Source organism: Trachurus japonicus, chromosome 1, assembly GCF_045865225.1.
Source record: "Trachurus japonicus isolate A0001 chromosome 1, Traja_1.0".
In the NCBI taxonomy this organism is placed as follows: domain Eukaryota; kingdom Metazoa; phylum Chordata; class Actinopteri; order Carangiformes; family Carangidae; genus Trachurus; species Trachurus japonicus.
In genome coordinates, this window is record NC_140907.1 from 7,151,035 (window position 1) to 7,171,066 (window position 20,032).

General features: G+C 43.2%; 1 protein-coding gene across 9 annotated transcripts in view; it reads left to right on the top strand.

The window, feature by feature from the left end:
* Positions 1 to 19,577, top strand: part of rgs12b (regulator of G protein signaling 12b) — a 53,922-nt gene extending 34,345 nt beyond the window's left edge. For 2 of the 9 annotated variants that reach the window (XM_085759477.1, XM_085759554.1), the window contains exons 7-19: positions 4,260 to 4,429; positions 5,441 to 5,533; positions 5,683 to 5,826; positions 8,149 to 8,331; positions 8,491 to 8,641; positions 8,903 to 8,997; positions 9,165 to 9,377; positions 10,553 to 10,626; positions 10,716 to 10,842; positions 11,489 to 11,585; positions 11,690 to 11,760; positions 13,259 to 13,430; positions 13,810 to 15,755. In XM_085759477.1, the coding sequence (XP_085615603.1) occupies positions 4,260 to 4,429; positions 5,441 to 5,533; positions 5,683 to 5,826; positions 8,149 to 8,331; positions 8,491 to 8,641; positions 8,903 to 8,997; positions 9,165 to 9,377; positions 10,553 to 10,626; positions 10,716 to 10,842; positions 11,489 to 11,585; positions 11,690 to 11,760; positions 13,259 to 13,430; positions 13,810 to 14,420 (2,201 nt within the window). In that variant the 3' untranslated portion in view covers positions 14,421 to 15,755. Of the gene's footprint in view, positions 1 to 4,259; positions 4,430 to 5,440; positions 5,534 to 5,682; positions 5,827 to 8,148; positions 8,332 to 8,490; positions 8,642 to 8,902; positions 8,998 to 9,164; positions 9,378 to 10,552; positions 10,627 to 10,715; positions 10,843 to 11,488; positions 11,586 to 11,689; positions 11,761 to 13,258; positions 13,431 to 13,809; positions 15,756 to 19,107 lie in introns of those variants that run through there. The other 7 variants (XM_085759633.1, XM_085759716.1, XM_085759885.1 and 4 more) reach the window with 5 other exon arrangements.
* The last annotated feature ends 455 nt before the right edge of the window (positions 19,578 to 20,032 follow it).

Consider the following 20,032-nt stretch of genomic DNA (forward strand, 5'->3'; position numbering starts at 1 on the left):
AAGCTCTGTGGTCATTGTATACTATACTGTATGACTCCTGAGCAACACCAGACTCTATAATGAATGAGCTATGATGAGGTCCATAGGCTTTAATGGGACTGATCAGCTGACAAAAAGACTGAGAAAACTGAACAGAAGTAAATAAATATCCACTTTTATGAAGACTTGAGGAGATGTGGGTTCTAACAAACTCACAACTTCTGCCCACATCAGAATTCTACTTCCAAATAGATAGATACAGTAGATACATGTAGATAGATAGATAGATAGATAGATAGATAGATAGATAGATAGATAGATAGATAGATAGATAGATAGATAGATAGATAGATAGATAGATAGATAGATAGATAGATAGATAGATAGATAGATAGATAGATAGATAATGCTGCCCTTTGTTACTGGAACTAATTCAAGGGTTTGACTAAAGCTTTTGACTTTTGAACAAAAACTATTCTTAGAACAAAACATCTCAAATAAAACATTTATTTGAAGTAAAGATGGATGAATGATAGTAAAAGAATTAATACCTGTAAAATACATTTGCCTTATTTTGAATTTGAATGTACATTTTCTGAAGATAGAGGTGATGTTAGGACAGAGACTATGTGACTGCTGGATACAGTTAGTACAGTATGGATTATTTCAGTCTGCTCTGCTCTTTGAGATAGACCCTCCTCTTCATGGCTCCTGTCCTCATGTGAGTGTGTGCAGCTGTATGGGGGCTGCAGGCCTCATTAGCCTCAGTATTGGCCTTTCTTTAACAAGCTTCTCATCAATACTGTAGTGTGTGTGTGTGTGTGTGTGTGTGTGTGTGTGTGTGTGTGTGTGTGTGTGTGCGTGTGTGTGTGTGTGTGCACGTGCTGCAGTGTGCTGTGAGCTACCTCCTCCCTCGACTCTGAATTATTTATCATCCCTGCTTGTGCTTGTATCACTTACCTGCCTGGGAGCTCATAGAGGTGTGTGTGTGTGTGTGTGTGTGTGTGTGTGTGTGTGTGTGTGTGTGTGTGTGTGTGTGTGTGTGTGTGTGTGTGTGTGTGTGTGTGTGTTGTGACCTGACTCTCCGTGGTCTCTCAGGTTGTCAGCTGGTTGCTCACCCCCATCGGCCCTTCTCTCTCATTCTCTCCTTCAGTCCCCTTCATCTTTTCTTCCTCATTTCTCTCCTTCTCTCCTCTCCTCCTGTGATGCCGTCACCTGAGTGTGTGTGAGTGTGTGTGTGTGTGTACAGTATGTGTGTGTGTACATGCCCCGTCTTGGACTGTGTGTTCAGCCTGGTGTGCTTGAGGTTGTGAGGGGCCCTGGTAGGGAGAGTATGGATGGAGGGGCTTGGACCCCCCTCAGGATTCGCTACCTGCCTCGCTGGCATCACACAGGCTCCTACCAGCTCTACCCAGGTGAGGCGACGGCTGGAGCTTTAAGCTTTAAACTAGAGGAAATGCAGAGTTTAGCAGAGGAGGAGCAATACACCTTCTTTATTGAATATCTGGTTATCTTAAGTTTAGTCTTTAAGGGTTTGCTGTACTGTAATCAAGTAATTCTTCGTATTCTTATTAGAGTGAACTGAATTGTGCCTTTTAAAAACAATGCAAAAGTAGTAATGTTGTCTGTGGAAGAATTTCTATAATAGGAAAGTTTGTTTTATAATTCATTCCTTCTCAGAATATTTGTATGGTTGTATGCTGTTATGGAATCTGAATGAGTGCACTCAGAGCTCAGTTGGATTTTCTCTGTGAAATGTATCTGTCGTGAAATCTACATGTCAGGATGCACTCAGTTATTTAGTGATCTTACTTGGTGCCTTTTGTATTTTATTTATTTATTTATTTGATTAGGACAATGCACATTAATCAACATATCAGCGAGAAACATCAATATAAATATGCCGGAGTTAGCACAGTTGCTAAATTTCATACGTTGTCCTAAGGCAGGTATCATAAAAAACAAACAAACATACAGACATGACACCATGACAATTAGATAAAACATGTAGAAATCTTACAAAAAATAAGCCCCACTTCACATCAAAGTTAAAAGTCCATACACAAAGTAGAAAAGACGAAGAGGTTACCCATGAGAGCAGGTCTGGGTTGTTTTCAACCACTGTTTAATAAGGGTATCGTCATCATCAACCTTTATTTAACCAGGCAAGTTAGCTAAGAACACGTTCTCATCAAGGGGCAACAGCCTGGTAGTTGTATATTTCATTCCATGTCAAAATAAGCAGGAGATTAAACATTTTGAATGATAAATATCCTCTGTTATGATTTTTCACGCCTGTGGTGTTACACAAGTCTGCATTTCCCAGTCACAGACTGATAGGCACACAACATTACACTATATGCTGTGATGTACCAATCATGACAGCCTGGAAAAGAACATTTTTAAAGCTCCAGATGTTGCTGTATCTTGATTAGTTCACAGAAGTGGCATCACCTGTCGTCCGCTACCCGTCAACTTTAAACCATCTCTCGTATGAAATAATTGCAGCTGTACTCATTCATGTGGGATGTCATTGTCATTTTTACTGTTAAATTACAGTCAAAATCACATTTTCACTTGGTTTAAATCTCATTATCTGTCAGTATTCAGCTTCCTTGGTTTGGATGAACACAACTCTGTGGTTGATTTTGAGGAAAACGTGTAAATCAGAAGAAAATACAGCGACATGACGACACAAAACTAAGGAACGATGTTCAGTTGTTCATGGCCTGGTGATGCCATGATTTTGTATTATTGGCTTTTCTCTGTGCTTCATTAAGGTGGTGTGTGACTAAAGTAGGGGTCTCAGAGGTTGTTTACTATGCTGTTAGAAACTCAATGAGGGTGAATGAGGTGAGCACTTACGGGGAAAAAAAATGCTGAAAGATATCGTCAGTGTGAAAACTCTCAGTGATAACATTAAACAGAAATCACACTGGAATTATCCATCAATAGCAAAGTTTCCGGGTTTGAAATCATTCAGGACTTTAGCTGGGGGCAGGATCCTGTTCTTTCAGTCTATTTACAGGACTTGCGTCGTCCCAGGCACCTGACCGGTGATGCCTTCCCTCTGGCTGTTCTTGTATTTGTTTTATCTCAACTTAGCAGCCCACTAGTTCATCGGGCCTGAAGCTGCTTTATTCTGGTGATTCTCATATCTCCTCTGTGTGCCTCTCTGTCTTTAAGTCTGTAGCACTTTAGGAACATAAACATAGGAGGTGGGAAACGGGGCCTGGACTTGAGCAGCCATGCACTGACTGCACTATTCAAGAACTTAACAAATAGTTTATTCTAGGGCTGGGCAATTCATCGAAAAAAAAATCAAAAGAGACATTTAGAGCCTCTAACCGGCGTAATCCTGCCCGTGTTGATTAATTTGCTTTTCCCCCACTTTAATTCTCTCCCTACTACAGTAATGCACCATCCACTGAAAAACACACCACTGGCTGTACTGGCTAATCATTGCCACCGCTGCTTCAGATTTGGCGCAGATGACGGGTCCTTTTTTGTTTATAATTTGCTCTCTTTCATGTCACTGATCGGTTCATTAATAATTGATGTATAATGTATTAATTAATCTGGATTTAGATTTTTGCCACAATTGCCCAGCCCTAGTTTGTTTACACTTGTAGCTGCTTTGGACACTTCTGTTACTCTGATAAATGATAGCAGGAGTACTGTTTCTCAGCAGTGTTCTTTGATGACTTTCTATGCAGTTGTGTAATGATGCTCTCACTATTGTTGTACTAGTGAATGTTCTCTGATAAAATGCCTAACAGTGAGATTATCTGTTTCTCTCTTATATATATTTACTATATTGTGATGTACAGAGTTGTATCTTGTAGCCTAGCTCTGAATTATTGTGGTAAGAGCTGGAGACAGCCTCATATACTAAACTATTAAGAAGGAGCGAGTGTGGGTGGAGGACATGTCACTGGTCTGGCTGCTGCTCTGGTCTTATCGTTGGCCTGGCGCTGATAGAGCTGCCCTGAGGTGCAGCACACAGCGAGGAAGCAGAGACACAGTCACGGATGATATTGGAAAAACAATTTGAATTGTCTGGATTGAAGCCAACATTATCCAGATTTTAACAAATGTGAGCCATCCAATGATTCTGCTCTTTTGGATGTGCAAGTAAAGAAAAAATACAAAAATCAATAATCAGAGGCTTATTGTTTAAAAAAAAAATCTAATTCAGACACTTTAAGACTCCCAGCCCCACTGAGGTCACTGACTGTCTGTGTGTGTGTGTGTGTGTGTCTGTGTGTGTGTGTGGACAGAACTGAACAGTGTGGAGCTGCAGGGCTGCAGCAGCGACAACAGCCTGAACAGTAATGCCAGCCTGCCCAGCGTCCAGAGCCACCGGCGCCACACTGAGAGGAGAGTGGCCAGCTGGGCGGTCTGCTTCGAGAGACTGCTGCAGGATCCCGTGGGAGTCCGCTACTTCTCGGTACGATGACCGGTGCTGGACTCTATCAAACAGCAGAATCAAAAGTATTAGAGAGTTTGTGTCGGCTGCATGATGCATCTCAGACTGTCGGATGACAGAACAGAAATTCATCCAGTATCCAGTATTTTCTGAATAGAAGAGACAGACAAGTTACAGACGAGTTAAAAGCTGAATTAGATTGTTCAGTGTGGTTTTATCAATTTGTTTTAATCTGTTTTTAGCAGTGATGGAAATAACAGCGTTATAAAATAGCATCATTAGTAACGTCGCTACTTTTTTTTAGTAACGTGTAATCAAAAACGGGAGGTTATGGTTATGGTTAGTGGGTTAGAGGGACGAGTCCAAGTAATTTTGACATATTTGAGCATTTTATTTAAAAAAAAAAGTAACACAGTAGTTACTTTTCCTCATAATTAGTTACTTTTATAATGTAGTAACTCAGCTACTAGCTCACTTAATTTTTGGGGAAAGTAACTAGTAACTATAACTAATTAATTTTTGAAAGTAATGTGCCCAACTCTGGTTTTTAGTATGTCATATCTCAGGTAGCAGCAATCTGCGGTAACACTTTATAATAAGTACACACTATTAAGCATTAGTTAAGCATTAATAAATACTGAATTATTCATTTATAACACATGGATACTCATTAATATGTAGTTTATAATACAGTTTGTGCTTATCAACAATGAGTAAAACATTTTTAACTGTATTTATAAACTACATACTAATGAGTATTCATGTGTTATAAATGATGAATTCAGTATTTAATGCTTAACTAATGTTTAATATTGTGTACTTATTATAAAGTGTTACCAAATCTGCTTTCATGTAAAAATTAAAAATTAAAAAATTCCAGGGTGGTAAGCAGGTGTCGATTAACAACTGATATTGATGCGATCTGATCAGCTGACCAACTTGTGATCTTGTAGACACCTCTGTCTTCTGACCACACGTCCATGTTAGTTTGTCTTTGCCTCATTCGATCCACATGTGATTCTTGTGCTACAGGAGTTTCTAAAGAAAGAGTTCAGTGAGGAGAACATCCTGTTTTGGCAGGCGTGTGAGTACTTCAGCCACGTCCCTGAGAATGACAAGAAGCAGGTAACAGACATGGAGGTTGTTGTCTCGTCACAGCACATATCCATTTACACTGAACTAGCAACAAAGAGCGGATCTTTTAACGTATTAATGGGCTCTCTTCATCCTTGTCTCTCCTCCACCCTCCTCATCCCTGAACTTCCCGCCTCCAGCTGTCCCAGCGTGCCAGGGAGATCTTCAACAGCTTCCTGTCCAGTAAAGCTACCACGCCGGTCAACATCGACAGTCAGGCTCAACTGGCCGACGACATCCTCACCGCGCCCCGACCCGACATGTTCAAGGAGCAGCAACTGCAGGTAGCACCGCACTAATTTTAACACACACACACACACTCCAACCCCGAACTCAAGGGAACCACAAACCACTTCAGACAAACAGGAAGCTTCTGTACTTTGATGACGCTGACCTCTGACCTTCCTCGTGAGCAGGAAGTGAAGCCAGGCGTTCCCCGAAGGAGCGTTTTATTATTACTCATAAAACTGAATCAAAACAGACTCTTATTGAAAATGTGCTAGTATTAGAGCACGGCTCATACAAAATAACATTCATCATGGCCCTCTATCTCGCTTCATAGATGTGAATGGCTTCTTATATGTGTGTGTGTGTGTTGAGGAGGGAGGAGGAGGAGGAAGGTGGGGGGGGGGGGGGCTCTCTGAAAAGCTCTATTGATCTCAGCAGCTGAGCTCAGATGTTCAAACTCTGATAAGAGTCACAAGGCTAGAACGATATCCTCACCATCAACCTCTATATTTTTACACATCAAACATTCACACACATCTTCTCAATGACACACACACACACACACACACACACACACACACACACACACACACATCAAAGCCTGAGATTAGCTTTTCTAAAAATAAACTTGTGAAGACCTTGTGGCTACATTAACTTACGATTGTGAGTGAGACTAACATGTTCATACACATACAGACTATACACACCATGTCACTTTCACACCAGAAATACCAACTCCTAAAAGACAGATTGTGGTTCAATGAAGCACAGTCATGCTCACCAGAGGACAAACACATTTAGTTTTCATGACACTATGTCTTTGTCCTGTAGCGCCACCCTGGGGATTAATGTAAGACCTATTGAATTCCTACAGCAAACATTAAAAACACACTTAAAGGGACAGTTAAACATTTTGGCAAATTGGCCCATTGCTATAATCCTTGTAATTTTAGGAGTAGGTTTGTTACCTTTAATTGTCGGTGCAAGCTATTTTTGGAACGGCGTAGCAGAGCCGCTAGCTGCTCAGAGCTACGCTACAGAGGCTAATGGGATTTCTTGATTTCCCTCATCAAACTCATCAAATACACAATCCAACAACTCCAAAACGCTCTGGTGGACAAGTTGTGACCTGCACATTCACCACGCTATGAGATAATAACACAACGTTACGAGACAGAGTTGTTTTAGAGGTAAATTCATGCAAAACCACTGATGCACATTCCCGCCGTTGTCTGAATTTGCATGTGTATTTGATGAGGGAAACCAAGAAATCTCATTAGCCTCCATAGCGTAGCTCTGAGCAGCTCGCGGCTCTGCTCCGCCGTTCAAAAAATAACTTGCACCGACAATTAAAGGTAACAAACCTACTCCTAAGACTATAGGGATTATGGCAATAGGCTAATTTGCCAAAATGTTGAATCCCTTAACCCAAACAATGAAAAGGGAATGTAGTATTAGCAGTTAGCACAAAGATGAAGGGGCCTCCGCTATCGTGAGAAACAAAGATATGCGCTATTTGTGCAAGTTTTAACGCTCAGGTTGATGTTTACCACACAGTCTGATTAAGGAACTGACAGACGGTTTTCTCCACCACAGTAAATCTGCCCAGTCAGGGACATGTGGAGGATGTACTGTAGTGGTGTCAGGAGTAGAGAGGAGTAGAGCCATGAGAGGTGGAGGAGCGTGAGAGAGAGTGAGGGCAGCTGGAGCGGCGTCAGCAGCAGGGCTGTAGGGAAGATGTAACACAGGTTCATAACCTACTCACACTCACAATAACTACTTCTTCATCCTCCCATGTTGGACTGAGGACAGACTGGACGCTGCAGTGACTCGCTATCGCCTCTTCAGGTACAAACTGGTATCATCATGACCCAGGATGGGCCAGGACCAGCTGGTTACTATGCTCACCATCTCTGCAACACAATACAGAGATTTTTTTTTTTTTTTTTTTTTGACATAGTGATGTAATCACCAGTAGGCCAGTAGACGCCCAAGAATACAAACAGCTTTAAGGAGCTGCTAGTGTGATTTTAGATCTGTAAAAGTCTTTTTGATCTTCACTATTTTTTAGTCCCCCCCCCCCCCACCCCTGTTGCTTTTTAGTTTTCTCTCTTAGTTTTTCTTCTTTTATTCGTCTATCCATCTGCTCTTTTCTTCGATCTTTTTGAACTCCCTACTTTTTAAATTTGTTGTTTGCCCTTCCTTTCTTTAATCCTTTTTCCAGTGGTTATATTTGCCTCCCCTCTACCAGTCTCAATCACTTTGTTTTTTTCTGTTTCCCCATTCAACCCTCTCTTTTTTTTGTTCCTGTGTGCATTCCTTCTTACATTCTCTGTTGCCCTCTGATCATTCCTTTTCCCTCTCTTTCACCCCTTTAGATCTTCAACCTGATGAAGTTTGACAGCTATACACGGTTCCTGAAGTCTCTGCTGTACCAGGAGTGCATGCTGGCGGAGGTGGAGGGCCGGCCCCTGCCAGACCCCTACCACATCCCCAGCAGCCCCACCTCCAAACACAGCACCACCGGCTCCGACCGCTCCAACCTGTCCACGCCCAAGAAGGTTAACATGGCACACGTGATATGTGATATTGAACAGTTTCTTAGGAAATTCATTTTTGGGATTGTCAGTGTGCACATGTGTGTGTGTGTGTGTGTGTGTGCCCTTAAACAGGTCTGTATAGTTGTCTGTACCCTAATTCATTTTGGTTGTGTGCTATAGGAGGACAAAAAGAGTAAATCTGGTCGATCTTTGAACGAGGACAGCAGGGATGACTCAGGAGACCGGAGGAAAGGCATGTTCTTCTCATGGTCCCGCAACAGGAGCTTTGGCAAAGGACCCAAGAAGCGAGAGCTGGCCGACTTCAACTACAGTCAGTAGCTTTTCCTGTTTCTTCTAGACACAGATCACAGAGAGAAGTGATTCTGCTTTAAGTGATTTTCCTTCAGAGTTCTCCTGGAAACTATTCTGGAATCCAACGTAAACAAGGAATATTTTTTTAAAAATTGTTTTTGAAAAGTACAGCATCAAACTGAATGGTTAGCCCTGCAGTTGGTATTTGATGAAGAGACATAGAATGAATTCCCTGGTTGTCTTTCTCCCAGACACCACTGATGAGTATATTGTCTTTCAGATTTCTCTGGTAGTAATGGTCGCCGGGAATCCCAGGGTTCACTGTCATCAGGAGCCAGTCTGGAGCTGGGGACGTCAGGGTCGGGAAGGAATGAGGTCAGACACTCTATGTACAGTACAGTACAGTTATGGGCATGGTAGTATTAATGCAGCCTTATCACCACCCTCTTTTGTTTTCATTCTGCTCTGCTTCCTTTGCCACAAACTGTTGTATTGTTGGTAACCCTCCTCTCTCTGGATCTGTCTCTGTTGTGTTGATCCAGGGTGATGTTTCCCGTGGGGCAGTATCAGTGTCTACAGAGCGTGGAGTGGGCAGTGCCCCCATGAGGCAGTGTAACATAAGCCTGCCGGACGGCTCATGTTGCCCTGTGCCACTAAGAGCCGGAGTGTCTATCAGGGACCTGCTGCTGGGCCTCTGTGAGAAGCTCTGCATCAACCTGGCAGCTATAGACCTCTTCCTGGTTGGAGGGGAGAAGGTATTCCAAATTATGATAATACAGGTGCATCTCAATAAATTAGAATATCAAGTAAAAGTTAGTTTATTTCAGTAGTAATTCAAGTAGTGAAACCCATATATTATATAGATTCATTACACACAGACTGGACTATTTCATGTCTTTATTTCTTTTAATTGTAACGATTATTGCTTACATTTAATGAAAACTCAAAATTCAGTAAATCAAAAACCTAATGAAGTCTCACTCTGATCAGCTAATGAACTCCAAACACCTGCTCCTGAGCCTTTAAATGGTCTCTTAGTCTGGTTCAGGAGCTACTCTATCATGGAGAAGACTGCTGACCTGACAGTTGTGTTCTAATTTATTCAGATGCACCTGTATATTACTGACTTTTAAAGCCGGAAATAGCTCTGGACTTATCAATACGGTATGTGCCCAATGGACACCTGAGATGTGTGGATGCAGGTCTGCTGGTCACCCAGAGGTCTAGGCCTGTGATAAAGGGTGACAGTTTGCTGTTAGAGGCCCAGTTCTCTGAAACTCTCTCCCATCCAGATCCGATCAGACACTGTAACTCACTGTCTGCTTTTATGTCTCTTTAAATTAGTTTCTTGGTCTCAGCCTTTGGAAATGTGTTTATTGGTGTTTTTATCGCTACGCTTTATCTTTTAGTTTCAGCCCCGTTATTATCTCTACATGTTCTCTTGTTGACCGAACCTTTTACTCAGTGCTGATTGAAATGTTTTTTTTTTTATGTCCTACACTTTCATGATACGGACAAGAATTTGAAGTTTTCTTTTCTCTTACCATTTCATTTTACTTACTGTAAATCTGTTTTAAAAAAGTGCTATATAAAAATTATTAATTTATTATTAATTATTATGAATGTATATCATTTATAAGTAGTTTTGTTTATCTAATCAGTATTTTTACATGGACAATGAATCAAGTTGAAAACCAGCATCTGTATCAACATCATGCTTATAAATAGTATCGGTATAAATGATTAATGTGGCTTTTAAATGATTATTACAGCAACCATCAGACACATTTCATCAGTCCAGGGGTCTGAGAGAATGAGTTATCAGTGTTTCATCTATTTCATCTTCTCCTGTTCCATTTAACTCAAAAGAAAAGAACACTTACAGGTAGTCAACTTGTTTCATGATCGGTTTGTTCTGTTTCTCTTTCAGCCACTTGTTTTGGACCAAGACTGTATGACGTTGTGCTCTCGGGACCTCCGACTAGAAAAACGCACTCTCTTCAGGTACAGGAACTTACTGTATTCTAATATAGAGATAAAATCACCATAAACTTAGTGGAAGAAAACTTAATTTTTCTTCTTCTCTTCTTTAGACTTGATTTAGTCCCTATCAACCGGTCGGTGGGCCTGAAAGCCAAACCCACCAAGCCAGTGACTGAAGTGCTCAGGCCTGTGGTGGCCAAATACGGCCTCCACCTCTCTGACTTGGTGGCACGCATTGTAAGTCCCTAAACCTGCTGTCTGTCTGTAGATAGACTGACCACTGTCTGTAATGACCTTAAAGGGATAGTTCAACATTTTGGCAAATTGGCCCATTGCCATAATCCCTATAGTTTTAGGAGTAGGTTTGTTACCTTTAATTGTCGGTTTTTGGATCACCGGAGCAGAGTCGCGAGCTGCCCAGAGCTACGCTACGGAGGCTCATGGAATTTCTTGGTTTCCCTCATCAAACTCATCAAATACACAATCCGACCAACGACTCCAAAACGCTCTGGTGGACAAGTTGTGACCTGCACATTCACCACGCTATGAGATAATAACGGAACGTTAGGATACAGAGTTGTTTTCGAGGCAAATGCAGAGACTATCCTCGAAAACAACTCTGTCTCGTAATGTTCCGTTATTCTAGTCGTTGGACTGTGTATTTGAGTTTGATGAGGGAAACCAAGAAATCCCATTAGCCTCTAGCATAGCTCTGAGCAGCCTGCGCCTCTGCTCCTCCGTTCTAAAAATAGCTTGCACCGACAATTAAAGGTAACAAACCTACTCCTAAAACTATAGGGATTATGGCAATGGGCCAGTTTGCCAAAATGTTTAACTGTCCCTTTAAGCTCATATCGTGTGTGTGTGTGTGTGTGTGATGCAGAGCGGAGAGTCAGAGCCTTTAGATCTGGGTCTTCCTATCTCCAACCTGGACGGGCTGCGGGTGGTGTTAGATATAGCAGAAAACACTCCTGACAAAGGTGAGAAACACATGCAGTTTCTCTAGAAGACGACATATAGCACATAGAAACTGTCTCACCTATCACCCTTGCATCAGAATCTTTAAATCCTGCCTTTGATCCAGCAGACAAACAGAAAGTAGCTCCCTCTAAGAGCCACGTACCGGCCTCTACCAGCAGAAACCCATCGGCAACAGTAAGACCTCCTCTAACTTTTTTATTTCCATTTTCTTCTTGCTCTGGAATGTTCCGTAACCCACAAAATGTCTCTACTTCCTGGTTGACGATGTCACGCTACTAAGTGTCTCTCTTTGCCGTCCTCAATCACCCATGTCTGTTTGCAACGTGTCCCAGATGTGCGCAGATGTACAATGTGTGTCTCTGGCAGTGTTGGGGGCTGTGTGTGACTGTTGTTATGTGCACTGTTGCCGTGGGGCAGAGACTCTCGTCACATCCTCAGGGTTCCTCGTGTCCCGTTAGTGTGGTTTGTCTGTGGCTGAATGCATCATCAACTTTGCTCTCTGGTTTCCTGGGTCTCTTTCTTCCATAACAAGCCCACTGGCCAGGTGGTTCACACCCGGCCTCGCAGAGCATTTTCTGGGGCTTCTAGCTCCTCAGAGCCCCCTCTGGGGAGGTGGCACTTTGGATTAGTGTTGAGATTTTCTTCCTCTCTGGGATTTTCCTGATTAATGACCGATCTGAATTGGTCATTTACTGGTTTCTTGGTTGATTCTAGATGAATCCCACCTCAGGGACAGTAGTGGCTTTTAGCAGTAGATAGTTGGTCCCTCTGGTGTTGTTGTGCGTGCTGTTAGCCTTCATGTTGGTGATGCTTTGTGCACACGGCGCATAGATTTTTGTGGTTGTCTGAATGAAACACGCCACCTGTCTTTTAGTTAGAGCTGATCAAATAGATAGCTTTGTTAGAATTAGTTAAAGGGGTAGTTCAACATTTTGCCAAATTAGCCCATTGCCATAATCCCTATAGTTTTAGGAGTAGGTTTGTTACCTTAAATTGTCGGTGCAAGCTGTTTTTAGAACGGCGGAGCAAAGCCGCGAGCTGCTCAGAGCTACGCTACGGAGGCTAATGGGATTTCTTGGTTTCCCTCATGAAACTCATCAAATACACAATCCAACAACTCCACAACGCTCTGGTGGACAAGTTGTGACCTGCACATTCACCACGCTATGAGATAATAATGGAACGTTATGAGACAGAGTTGTTTTCGAGGCAAATTTATGCAAAACCGTTGATGCGCGTTTCTGTCGGGGGGCAGTTTTTCAGCAAGCAGTCTCTGCATTTGCCTCAAAAACAACCCCGTCTCATAACATTCATTAATACCTCAGCTCGCGGCTCTGGTCCACCGTTATAAAAACAGCTTGCACCGACAATTAAAGGTAACCAACCAACTCCTAAAACTATAGGGATTGTGGCAATGGGCCAAAATGTTGAACTATCCCTTTAACATTTCACTTTTGTTATTATTTTCATACCATTTAATTTAATTGTCCCTCTCAAAAACAGTGTCCCCTCCCCCCCATCAAATTATTCGTATTTTAAAATTTGTATTTGTCCCCATCCTAACCACCAGTAGCACTAGTCGCCATCTGTTGTCATTACTTGTGCCCATACTTGCACCACCATGACTCATCAGGGCTCTAATGCCCCGCTCCGCTCTCCTTGTGGCATCCAGGGGGAGGACAGGCCGTCAGGGAAAGCCGGTTCAGCCCACCCCCATGGGGAAAATGGCAAGGCTGTGCACAGCCCTGACACAAGAGGCCAAGCCTTACCCAACCACTCTGTCTCTCTCCATAAGGCTCCGGAGAAAAGAAAGCAGAAAAAGATTAATATAGACGAAGCTGAAGGTAAAGACTGAACAACCTCTCTCTCTCTCTCTCTTGTTTCTGTAGCTGTGTTGCTGTGATCACACTAACCCTTTTGCCTGTCTGCAGTATTGCAGAAGCAGCACCAAATGCTTTCAAAGCTAGCTAGCTACATGTAGCACAGTCTCCTCTGCTCACACTTGAATGTAGCTTTGACTTGTCTAACTGATTAATACAAACCCTCTGCTGCATGTTTTCTGAATTACAGACGATGTGTTGTACATTTCTTCAAGATGTTGTTTTGGGCGATTATTCATTTGTGTTTGTGTGTGTGTGTGTGTGTGTGTGTGTTTTGCACATGCACAACCATGTGCATGTGGGTATGCACTCTCTCTTGTGTGTGCGTGCGTTGTGCCCGCAGAGTTCTTCGACCTCATATCCAAAGCTCAGAGCAACCGAGCAGACGACCAGCGAGGCCTGCTAAACAAAAGCGACCTGCAGCTCCCGGATTTTCTGCGCCTGTCGCCCGCGGCAACCAACCAAGCTGTGCCTCCTCCCTATGACCCTGAGCCCAGTTGCTCCACCCCTAATTCCCGTAACCCCAACAACGGCAGCTTCCCTAGCAGCGGTCGCCGGGGCAATAAGGCGAACGGCAACGACAGGGGAGGAGGAGGAGGTGGCAACCACTTGCTCAATGTGAGCCATCAGTCCCAGAGCTTGGACTCTGCACTGGGCACTGAGAGTGGAGGGGGGAGGAAGGCCAGACCCCCCCCTCCATTTCCTGGCACCATCTCCCCCATCCACCCGTCCCAGGGCGCCCAGCGCGGCCTCCTCCTTGACTCTGGCAGGGGAGAATCGGTCCAGATGCTGGAGGAGGACACCCTGTCCGATTTGACTCTAGTGGGAGAGGGGGACATCAACAGCCCCAGCCTCAACTACGTCACTCCCTCAGCCCTGCCATGCAAACCCCGACCCCGACCCCAACAACAAGCACAGGACGGTCGGCCTAGCTCAGGTACTTCCCCCGTGTGAACTCTTGAAAACTTCTGAACTTTCGCTGAGCTCGAACTGACCCACCACGGTCGGTTTGAAGCTCCTCCTATAAGCCACTTCTTTGGTCGGCCCCAGAATGCATCCAGATCTCCTCCCGTCCCTCCTTCACCTCACTGCTAGAACTTCTTTCAATCTGCATCACTTTCTACAGTCTACTGCTATTGACAGAAACATTTCGATGCAGATTTTTCAGTGTAAATATACAAGCAACTAATGTAAAAAGTACAATACATACAATAGAGATGAATGTCCCTGTAGTTAAACCATGGAGTGAGTCAGTGAGTTTATATAGTGATGTATGCACTACTTTCAGGCCAGCGTCTACTGTAAGTCAACAGCAGCCTTAAGATAAAACAGATGGGGCACATTAGGAGAGGAAAAATGGATGCATTAAGTTTGGACACAACCTGCCTTGTGATTTTCCTGTGTGATTTGTATCTGTGTGAACTTTGGAGTGGACTTGCTGTGCTGATTTTTCTTTGGAGACGTGAGCTCAAGGACGGGCTCAGGATGAATTGGTGGTGACCAGTGCCAAATTCCCTCCTCCGGCTCCCCGCTCCCTCCCTCCCTCCCTTCCCGTCCTCCCCTCCTCCCCCTCTCCCCAGTGTACAGAATCTTAACAATGCACTTTAACCGACTACAATCAAGACTTTACACATCTCTACACATTCTTAAGATCTAACCTTTCACCTTCCGTACCGATGCGGCGGGCCCTGAGCCCCATAAACACAAACATATTATTCTCCGGCACCGTGGACGTACTCATTTAGCTCAGCTGTTAAAGCGTCGTCTCGGAGACAGTGCTCTCTGTGTCTCCACCGCACTCGCTCACCTCAGGCATTTCTCGTGTCACCCATGAAAACCTAAAAGACTACAGCGTTCCATCCAGAACCTTCTGCAGCGACTCTACATGAGCAGTTTTCTGTTTTTCATCTCCTTTTTTTTTTTTTTTTTCTTGGCTACATCACACAGCAGCATGTGTTTCTTTTTCCTCTCTCCACAGTGATTTTAGCTCCATCTCTTCTGTAGGATTTAAGCTGGAAAACTTGGACTAACAAGTCGAACCGTTTCACTTTTTAAAGGTTTTACTGTTACTATATCCTCAACAAAATATTAATTTATCCCACGTCCTTTTCATTTTTACTATTAAGTATTAATTTGTACATAGTATCCTTTGTGAAACCACTGTATTGCTGTAGTCATGGTTAAATTGCAATGCAGCCATGCTGTTGTGTCACAATAGAAATAAATTCTCCTCTGTTCAGTTGACTGTACTGTCTGTAAATAGATCAAATAAATGTTTTAGAGGTTGAACTTGCTCTGCAGAGCCTCATGTGAGCGGCCTCCTTTCTCTTCTTAGACTCTCAGTATTTCCCAATATGTTGTCTTCTCCTCACTTTATACATCTGTTAGGAGTATGAATGTCAGATCTGTCCACATTTGTTCAGCAGGAGTGTTTATCTACATGCTCACAGCTTGATTCTTCATGTGAAACAAAACACCATCACCAAGCCCCTTACCATTACATTTGTTACACATCATTAAGCATCTGATTTTAGAAAAACTAATTTACCAGTCTTTACTAAGAAAAAAAACAACAAAACTCATCAATCTGGAGAAATGTCCTAAAAGACTCTAAGACAGATATGCTGCATGAAATCTAAGGTCCTTTTTCACAAATTAGACTTATTTTTCTTCAACTAGACGTAGATCATAACTGCAAATGTCAGATGAACCAAATATCACTGGAAGCTGTCTGGTTCTTATGTTTATTTCATCTCTGGCCTCCAGGATTAGTAAATATTTGAGCAGTGGCTTATCATTTTCTTCATCATGCAGTAGATTGGAATATTTATCTGTTGAAATGAGCCGTTAGTGACTGTCAGTAATGAGAAAATAATAATGTAATGAATAACACTGAGAGACATTTATCTATTGTGTACTGTTGCTGCTTTAATCAACTAATCGCTTCATCACTGGGAGGATCTACCCTAGCTATTATTGATATTAATTCATCTTATTAGACAGTTTTTTTTAATTCTTTATTTGACCACCCAGCTTGAAATGCTTTTTCAGCAGCAGCTAAGAGTTGTGTTTGGTTCCTCACTTTACTTTTTCTCTTGTTTTTGACCTTTGCCCACCTCATTCCATCTGTACAACCACTCTCCTATTTGTCTTACTTGATATTCCTCTCCTCTCTCTATTGCCTCTTCTCTGTGTGTGTTTGTGTGTGTGTGTTTGTCTGCAGGACAGGGCTTTTGTTTCGGGGCATAAAGGCTTTTTGGGGGACTGGGCTATTAGCAATGCATGGGTTCCCCTCTGCTCAATGCCTTATTAGGCAAGCTTTGTCATGCTGGGTTCTTTGGTAGCCCACGAACAAAACTAGGTTCTGTTTGGTCCACATCCACGCACACATGTGCACACGCACACACACAAACTCGCTCATACATGCTGAGGTTTATAGTCAAACACAGTGCGACTACATGCGTGTGTGTACTGTATGTGTGTTTTTTACATCACATGGTGATCTTGTGTGTCCTCCAGGACCGACATGTGACAAGAGCAGAAACAGATTTTTTTTTAACTGCTCTATATAATGAGACACAAGTAAATCTGTACAAAAACAGTCAGAGAAATGTAAAGTATCCTTCTCTCTTACATTCACAGACACCACAAAAATTCCCCAAATTTCCACTTTGACAAAAAAAAAAACAGAGATCTGTAATTAGGATTTCTCCTGTAAATGAATTAGATCAGGATCTTTATTTATTTGGTTCAACATAATCTTGTAAAATCCCGCTGAAAATGACAATTGAAATAAGAGAAATGCTAAGATTTCTTCACATGAATCCAGTCTGTCCAGGATCCACTGGGTTGTCTCCTGTCTGCTGTAACTGTACAGGACAACACTGCTCACAGAGGCTGCTCCACGACTACACTTCTCTGTGTTTCAGTTCACCAGCTCTTGATGGGACCGTTGCCCTCTTCTTCAGGCCAACATAATAATTCCCTCCTGCTGCTTCCGTCTAATGCTTGTCATCTCAGATGGCTCCATCTGCTGGTGAGAAGAGGAAGTAAAGACACGGTGCACCGAGGTTGACGGGGAGAGAGCATTGCTCTATTTCAGTTGAGGACTAACTAACATCATATTAAACTAACCACAAGTCCTTTAGTCACTGGTTTCACCTCTGGACTATTTCATGCACAAAAATCAGGAAATAAGTGAAAACACTGTGTAGATGAATCAAGGGGGTGGAAGGCCTTAACGGGGCAACTCTGATTGTCCTCATTAGTCTGTTTTGTTGGCCCAAAAATGACGCTAGTATACATAAATGGATGAATGAATAAATAATTACCTGGCAAACAAATCCAAATGAAATTCATCTTGAAAATGGAAAATGTTTTTTCTGTTTTCATTTATTTCTTCATTTCTGTGTCTGTATGCTGATGAGGTACAAACTCCGGGGGTGTGGAGTTGGACAGAAGTGATTTGACCACTCCTCTGTCCCCCACTCCCAGGCTCTGTGTGAGACTAGAGGCTAGAGGAGACATCAGCAACACACCTGACTCCCTCACCTGCAAATAATCACGGCTGAGGTGCATTGTGGGTAATGCAGGTGACAAAAAGAGAGGGCTCTCCAGAGGGCACTCCAAAAAAAAGACAACAACAACAGTTTCTAATGCCCCCAAATGTGATGGTTCCACTGTGATTGCCACTCTGTCTCTTTATAACTCTCATGAAGCTCAGAAAAATAGTGGTTGAGTTGGATTAGTCTCCAGCACTCAGCAGCTCAGTGGTCTGGACACACTGCAGTATGCATCCTGGCACTACACACCTTTTTATTGTGTGTTGTTGTCGTTTCAACACTCACAGTCACAACAGCAGAGGTTGTAGCTACTAAGGCACAAGGTACTCTGAGCTAACATTAGTTTAGGGGTGCTACTGTGCTTACTTGTTGGTTAATACACAATAATAGGTGCAGCTGATGGAAATGCCATTAGATTTACAGGCACTAAGTCATATTTTGACTTGATTTTAATGATTAGAAAAAAAATGTAATGGTGTTGATGTGATTGTTTGAGGTCATTTAGGAAGGAGAGCTAATCACCACACCAATCACTGACGTCTCTTTCCCTCTGAGCCAGTAGATGGCAGCAGTCTGTATCGAGATGAAGGCAGGAATCTCTTTCCACACACACACACACACACACACACATTTGAGCACTACCTAACCTTCTTTCCCATGATGTTACGGGAAAGAACCATGGGAATATCTGTCACATCCACTTAGTTCCTGCTGCCTCCAAGCTCTCTCTCTCTCTCTCTCTCTCTCTCTCTCTCTCTCTCTCTCTCTCTCTCTCTCTGTGCTGTTGGAACAATTGGCTGCATGGTGGTCTTGGCTGTCAGGGTGTGACATTTTACTGAATCTGACAGAATGTAAATATTCTGATGAATTTCTCACTCTCCTCTTCACACACTAAAACATAACCAGGAGTGAAGCTAGATGTTGTTTCTGCCTCTCGCTGCAGAACATTCCCTCTGTATATTGTGTTATCAGTGAGTCTCCCCTGCATGTGGACTGTTTGCTGTGCTGCTGAGTGGTGTTCCTTTTTTGTGTGTGTCTTCTCCATTTGTCTCTTTTTAAAGCGACCTCTTCTTCCTCAGGTAAAGACAGAGACAGATGGAGAGGGAGGGAAAGAGGAGGGGGAGGTTTTAAAACACCCAGCAGAACATCATCCAACCCCATCACTCCCTCTCTATCACCTCCTCCTCCTCCTCCTCCTCCTCCACGGCCTGTTCGCTCACGGCGCAAGTCCAAGTCACCCTCATCCCGCTCCAACCACACCACCACAAAACGTTTTCTGGATTTGGATAAAATCGGGACCAGCTCTGACGCAGAAGACGCCAGGCCAACCCGCAGAGGGTCCAGAGACCTGCGGGGGGCCCAGGGCACAGAGCTGGACAGGAAGTGGGAAGGCGTGGCCATGGAACTGCGTTACCGTGGCGGCAGGATGAGGTCGACGGTGTACCAGACTTCAGACTTGCCGTCTATGGTCAAAGCCAAGAGACAGTTGGAGCAGAGTGAGGGCAAAGGTCACGCAGACCGCAGCAAATTGAAGGCGACGTTTGTCTGACTCACAGAGCGACGTGCTGCTTCTCTGCTGCTCTCACCGATCCGGCTCTGCAGCAGCTGAAACACTGTGGAGGTTTTAAAGCCGAGGTAAATGGCTCTGTGTTGACAACAGTGCAGCTGCTCCCAGACTCCCCACTGAGGACTGCTATTTGAAGACTGCAGGCTGAGATTAATCAGATGCTGTGTCCCAATTTCACACTACAAGTTCATTCTTAGTACAATAACTACTACCTCACTCTACTGCACTTACTTCACACTTCTAATCAATCATCTATGTTTCAGTTGGACATACTTTTTACTCTACCTACTCGAGACTGTATCTGACATTTGTTTCCTGGTGATGCATTTTTAAATAAAACCTAAAATAAAGCACTGTTTTATACCAACTGCAGTGTAATACCTCAAATTTACAAATTAATGATCATATAATAGGAATACAGTATTGACCTGACCTCT